Below are 7,397 nucleotides of genomic sequence, written 5' to 3' on the forward strand. Positions count from 1 at the left end.
TTGTTGATACTTCACCTCCTCAAACTGCAGCTGAGTTACCTCAACTCAATTTTTTAAATTTTTTTTGTCATCTATAATTAATTGCCTCATGCTTCGTCTATGGCTATCCCTCCAAATTGAAAAAAGAAGTCTTAAGTGAAACTCTGTTTTGACAAATTGGACCAACTTGGGACTAGCAGCTTGTGTAGCCAAAATGAAAATAGGACTACTTTTTTATAAAAAGAAAAAAATAAAATTGTTGGTTAGATAAGATAAATAAAGAGAAAAATATTTTGCAAGTATTTTGATTTGGAAACTAAAAAAGAATAAACAAATAAATGAAGAATTGAAGAATAAGGGCAGGACTCATTGTTTAGCCTACATGACCCTAATCATTTTAACTCACATATTCATAAAATATTGGATCAAACTTTCAAAATCTATTTATTCTGAAAAATGTGATTTGTCATATGTATTTGAGAAAGTACTTTTGGAATACAATTTGTGTTTTGGTTAATCAAATTGAAAAATATTTTTGCCAATATTAGCATTTTTGGTTTGAAAAGGTTCGAAATGTGCTTATATATAGATAAAGTTGCTTTTTTTCAGCTTTGGAAAAATAACTTCTGCAACCATTCAAAAGTACTTATTTTATTCCTAAAAAAGTTTGACCAAATATCTAAACTTTCTCAAATAAGCGCTTATAAAAAACACTTGTGATTTCTCAGTAGCCTAGTCAAACCAGGAGAGACTCAACAGGATTTGGGGCCTAAAACTAAAATTCAACAAGAGACTTTGAACTTTATTTTAAAAAATATTTAATTTCTATTTAAAGTCTATTTTTCTAGCTTATTTAGATGCAAAGTAACTAGTAATTCCTTTTCAATAGATAACATAACTAGTTCATCTCTTGAGACGTTGTTGATCTTATCTAATATTTTCATGATTTTAATGTTGAATAGTTCTTTTGTCGAAGACAACTGTTACAAGAACAATTAATTCTACAGTTTGTTTCAGGAAAAAAAGAAGAAGAGAAGTTTAGAAGAGAGAACATAATGAGGTATAGTTGGGAATAGTTGGGTATGAAAAGTACATATGAGTATGTGTTAAGAGTATTTATGTCTTTTCATGGTGAAATTTGATTTGTTGTAGCGGTTGGGACGTGGTGTGGCTTACGAAAAAGCTCAATTACCACTTAACAAAATGACTCACATATGCCACTCGTGAGAGGTGGTGAGAAGGATGGGTGTCTCGGAAGTAATGAAGAGTTTAGATAAACGGGGCAAAATTTGATAGTAGTAGGGTTCCGTTAGTGAATAATGGAATATTGACCCAATATGGTAATGACGACAACATTTTTATGCCCAACTATTGACAAGTGGCATAGATAGCCCATTTCTGATAGTTCGATGGTATATTTGAGTTTTTTCTCTTGAAACAAAGAACTCTCCAAGAAATTGTTCATGCCTTGTGAAAAAGGTCAAGTTGCATTAACATTAACAACATTCTGAACTAGGATTAATAGTCTTTCAAGAAATTTGCAACAAAAAAAAAAAAAAAAAAACCGACCTTATGAGATAGAAAAGACTAACCGTGTTCCCCGTAAATTGCAAAATTGCAGACAATGAGTATAACTGACCGAGCACAGATCATTCCAGTAAGTACAAAAATATGTACAACTCAGGCTACCCCTGAATGTAAAATCTATCACAGCAATAGACTTTTCAGTTTACAGCAAAAAGCAACTAAATTCAGATTATTATTTTTCAGTCACAAGCGACTTTTGTCTTTCTTTCAAAACACATGCTATTTCTTTCTTTCTGTAATACCCATAACATACATGCTGGCACTAGGTTCCGCTGCTTTGCTTCCTTCCTAAGGTCTTTCACTATCCAAGTCCATAAATATATATATTTTTTCCGACAATTAAAAATAGCATAGGCCAAAAGAAACAAGTCCTAGGACATGTAATGAATCTTGAAATACTATTCTCGCAAAATGATTTTCAGCCTTAAATTTTCATTGTAATAGAACGCGATCAACTCAACAGTATGAATAATAATAACAAACATTTAAACTATCTTACATGACGATAAGAAAATAAACACATTGTTACTTAGACATAAAGTAACAACAGTTAGGTAAGTTGCAACGGAGTCAAACTATAGAGGCCAAAGCTTATCAATAAGAAAAGACAACTAAAGCGTGTGTGGAGGAACTTGGAAAGCTGTGGAACTCCTGGGCCATTTTAACATAATATTGAGGCACATCACATCCTTCAAATTTGGCAGCAATGATGAATTTTTCTAGCACTGTTCCTTTCTTTAGCAAATATTCTAGAAATGGCAATAGAGATTTATTTCCATACAGTGGTCCACCAAAGTTAGTGATCTTGATGGTCTTCAGACGTAGCAATGAGTAGTCAAAATTATATGTCTCAAACCTCCTGCTCTGTTCATCCTCATTTGTGTAACCTAACAGCCGGTTCTGCAGGAAAAATTTGTTGTATTATCCAGTTATTCTCCTTCAGGTAGAAAACCAAGGAGTTAATTGTGGATAAAATTTAGAAGGAGATGAATTTTTAGATTCAAGGAATATGTCAAGTGCTAAGCAAATGTTACAAAGTGGAACATGCAAACAACAACAAAAAACGTTTCAAAGCTTCATTTAAGCTGATCCTTTATCTCCCCTGTTAAGCATAGTTTTCCTACAACTACAAAAAAGTTGATTGGAAAACTGGCTTACTGATCGAATCAAGTTATTTTATAATCAAGATAAAGTTTTTTATTAAAGCTAGTATCAAGAACGTACTGCAAAGATACAGAAAGATGTTACAACTGCTCCATCACATCTTTAAGCTCATAGAAACGAGAAAGCCAAAAAGTTGTGCACCTCCCCAACTGCCTTCCCTACACCTCTCCAGACACATCTTTTATTTCTTTTAACTCAAATATACCACATGAAACTCATCAATTTTGATAGGATAACATGAAGTTTCTGTCAACAACTCAAGCTGAACAATTTTCTTGAGGAAAAATAAATTGAGAGAACAAAAAAGTTCATATAGACGTCTAACATATAAAATGAATAATAAACACATTGCTGCAAAAGATTTAGCAAAGATAGAAACCATCAACTTTAAGACTAAAAAGCAGATTCTGAAATCCTTGCAAAGCCGTTAAATTTCAAGAATTTGAACACATTCCCTAGAGCGTATAGCGAGGAACTCTTCTGGTGATATTATTATGGCATATGTTAGTCCCACTAGGCCATGGAACAAAAAATATGGTTGAAGCATTTATTCTTTTCTATGGGCTTAAACAGTATCTTAAACATGATATTAGAAAGATTTTGGGTGGAAGGCGACTCTTCACTTATTGTAAATGCTGGCAAGGGAGTTGCAAAACCTTCTTGGCAGTATGAACCTATTGTTGAAGAGATTAAAGAGTTGATTCAAGATAAAGTAATCATTTACACAGATGCCTGGTCTGGCTGTTTATTTGAATGCAGAAATGAACACTTAAAGCTTTAATTCACTATCAAGAGAAGCTACAGTATATTTAAGGGTAGACAAGTGGTAGCTACCTTCATTCAGAATTCGAAGAAAGCCCAAAGCTTATTGTCACGGCCCGCCTCCTTTATAGTGTCAGCGGTACACTAATGGCCCGTGCGGCGCCCGTAGTCCAGGTAGACTACGATCCAGCCTAATGATAGTCCCAGGACTCATGGAACGACCTTGTGCCCATGGCTTCGGAGGCTTAGCTTCAGCAGTGCCGCTGGGTCGATGTCAAGGCCTTGGCCTTGCCTTACTAGTATGCCCCTATGGCATGTTTCATATGTTGGGTTTTTGTCTGCACGCACCCCTGGGGTTGGCTACGGACGTGACAGTCCCTCGCCTAGCACTGAGCGTCGCTGGTGCGCGCACAATCCAATCCACAAGGTTGACACTAGCCTGGTGCCTGTGCACGTGGCCGGTGCGGCGCCCGAGTAGGGTAACTCCTGAATCCTTGGCCTTTTTCATGTGTGTCCTTTGTAGTATGCCTACGATGAGGCATGGCTAAATTTAGCCCTCGCGACATACTTCCATCTTGCACAGTGCAACGCCGCCCTACGACTGCACATCTAAGCAAACGGACCCTTGCTCGCGAGGCTGAACCTAAGCCAAGCTCACAAGTCAACACACGAGGCTCTTAAGAGAGGTGCCTCGAGTGTTCAATCGGCACAGAGGGCTTTCTCATTCCCAAGGATAGCCCGCAAGGCATGGTCGGTCCATACATCAAGCCTCCGGCCCTCGTTGGGCGCCCAACGCTGGCCTGTGGCCGAGCGCCGCTCATAGAGTTGCGTAACTCGTATGGGTACCTAGGATCCTTTGGGGATGCCTAGGTAGGCCCTCAAGGTTGCTAACTTGGTGCGGCTTGATGGTGGCACGCACGGAGGAGGCTGGCTGAGCTGATACACCTGTGCCTCCATTAAATATGCTTTAAAAAGAAAAGCCCAAGTTTTAGCACTGGACATGATTCTGCTCGAGAATCACACTTGGCCTTTCTCAATGATTCGAACTCCAAATGAGGCGCCGTCTGTTCCTAACTCTTTCTCTTGACTTCCTTAACTCGTCCATGAAGTTTCATCTCATCCCCATGCTCATGGAATGAGATATAGCCTTAGGAAGCTTTGACACTGACACTGCTCCTTGGCTAAGTCAAGCCCTTAGGTAAATGATGTTCAAATGATACCAAACTTGATAAGCACATTCCATAACATCCTAGGAAGTGTGTGTTCACCCGAAATCCGAAGATTCCATCCATAGCTCGGAAATGCTCGGGACTGACACTCAGGCTCACACGGGGCCGCTCATCCGTCGACGACCCGTGGGCTCATCTCAGATCCTTGCTAAACTTCCTTGATACTCTTAGGATATGCAATGCAACATATCTAAGATAATTGTGGACTCCCTTCCGTCGGAGCCCATGTCGGTGCACGGCTGACACTGCCTGTGGGCTGGCACTGCCTATGGGCTGGGACTCGCTCGGCCCGCTCGGGGCGTGCAGGGTTATGGGCGCCAAGGCACAATGAAGGAATCCCGTAACATTACAAATGAATACTTAAGCTTTTTATTTTTTCTTAAGGAAACAATGTACAGGGGACTAAGTCTCCTCAAGTTAGAAGCTAAATAAAATGAATTTTTTCCTCAAGTACTTAAGATCAAAAATATGTGGATATATATCATCTTTTTCTTGCACTAGTAGTTGTTTAATATTTATAATATGAAGTAACATAAATGGAGGCATAAAGGAAATTCACTCTTGGACCGTGACGGAACCAGTCAATGACCAATGCCTCAAGATGTGATGAACTCTATAGAAAGCTGCAAATTCTAGGGAAGTCAAATTGTTTCAAGGCTGCATTAAGTTTTAAGAATTTCAGGCTCGATGGTGGAAACTGCCACCCCTTCAACTCCAGTTTGGACAGCCACTTATAAGCCAAATAGATAAACCAGAATATGTCAAAATAAGAAAATACGACATACTTAATAGATGAAATGCAAAATGTTAAATAATTCATAAAAACAACTTGGACTATACAACTGTGTTTTGCCACAAAAAAGTGTTCAAGGTTGGTTTGAAAATCCAAACATGGTGTTTCCTTTAACCGGCAAAAAGTAGAACTTCATTCAACAACATCTAGAGGATGCAAAATGCAGTTAAGAACTCCTGTCTAAAGATGGACTTTAAGAACTTCGGAAAACCATTCACATGACTTAATAAGTATGTCCATTGCAAACTCTATCCTCACAGTTCTTCATTCAAAATTGTTTTCAAAAGGTTTTGTTCTCCTACCACTGTTCAACAATATTAGTACTTACCAACTTTGGTATCAGATTATCCTACATAGTGGAATTGTTAGTGTTACTAAATTGATGATTCGATAGCAAATAAAAATTCCCAAAACGGAAATTTGGATAGTGAAGAGTATGAATAAACCTGGATGCACCAGAAACTCAATTCAAGATTCTCGACATGAGCAACACTGTGAAGAAGTTCCTTCATATTGCTATACTGCTTCTCCAAGGTGGCATCTACGTCATCATTGTCTTCCTCATCAAAATGAAAACCTAAACGATCTAAACGAAAGACTGCAGTGACAAGTGAAGGTACATTTTTACGTGGCACACATACATTACTGCACTGCCCTAAAAGTTGCAAAGTTTGAATAAATGGGGCTAATATTTCAAGCCAAAGGTCATGATTCCAATTATAGTAGTCTTTTATGATCAATTTTCTCAGCTTGGCACTGCTGATTTCCAGACGATGTATGCCCGAAACTTGATCTAGTTTTAAGCACTCCAAGTTAGGGCAACCAGATAATACCTTCTCCAAGGCACTTTATGTCAAATCCAGGTGCCCAATTGAAAGAGAAACGAGACTAGGCCAGTTTACACTACCAGAAGGGTTCAATTCAAGGTTGCGTAAAACCAAATTCCTCAGCGACGCATTCTTAAATGCAAAGTGAGGAAAATCATATATGCCATCGACAAAGTGAAATTCAATAGCAAAACTTTCTAGCAAGTTTGGTTGCAAACTGTACCCATAAATCAATATCTTTAACATATTCCTTCCGGTAGATAAGGCGTCTTAATGGGTTTGTGGTATTAATGAGTTATTTTGACAGATCAGTGGAGTTGTCTCATCAATTTACGAAAACATACATAAATTGCCAGCCTAGGCAGATTTATAGCAATGGATTTCATAGGGCATTGTATTTGATTTTAAGACCAGTTAAATCAAATTTAGATAAAATAATCTCGATTTGGCTTGGTTCAGTTGTCGTTTTGGTAAAGTTGAGACTTGAGCCTTTTGTGTACAATCAACTAATGCGGGGACTTTCATAAATACTAGTGAATAAGTATAATATTACATGATCTACAATTGTTATTTAAATTACATAATATAAAATATATACAAGGCAAATCAATAAATGAGAAACCATTTGAATATGGCCGTATTCCTACAAAATTAAGCCTGTTAACAGGTTCCAACCGGAACCGGATCGGGAACCGGTTAGGAAACCGGCCGGTTCCGGTTCCAAAACCGGAACCGCCTAACCGGTTCCGGTTTACCGGTTTTAAAATCCAAACCGGAACCGGTCCGGTTTGGATTGCTTAAAATTTATTTTTTTTTGTTTTTTGTATTATATATATATATATATATATATATATATATATATATATATATATATATATATATATATATATATTATAGTATTTATTTGTATATTGTAGCTATATTTTCATATGTTATACAACTTTATAATTAAAGTTTAAATATTTACTGACTAACAGCAAGTCAGCAATACAGAATAGTGCATTTCGTATACATATATATGTATAACTTACATATACTTATATATATGTATAACTT

General features: G+C 37.2%; 1 protein-coding gene across 1 annotated transcript; it reads right to left on the minus strand.

The window, feature by feature from the left end:
• Positions 1 to 1,978: 1,978 nt before the first annotated feature.
• On the minus strand, positions 1,979 to 6,842 carry LOC132609670 (uncharacterized). Its single transcript, XM_060323760.1, has 2 exons — positions 5,961 to 6,842; positions 1,979 to 2,466 (listed from the first exon to the last, which is right to left on the minus strand). The coding sequence occupies exons 1-2, from the start codon at positions 6,024 to 6,026 to the stop codon at positions 2,161 to 2,163; spliced, it is 372 nt and encodes a 123-aa protein (XP_060179743.1). The 5' UTR covers positions 6,027 to 6,842; the 3' UTR covers positions 1,979 to 2,160.
• Positions 6,843 to 7,397: the final 555 nt, after the last annotated feature.

This window comes from Lycium barbarum, chromosome 9, assembly GCF_019175385.1.
Source record: "Lycium barbarum isolate Lr01 chromosome 9, ASM1917538v2, whole genome shotgun sequence".
NCBI lineage: Eukaryota > Viridiplantae > Streptophyta > Magnoliopsida > Solanales > Solanaceae > Lycium > Lycium barbarum.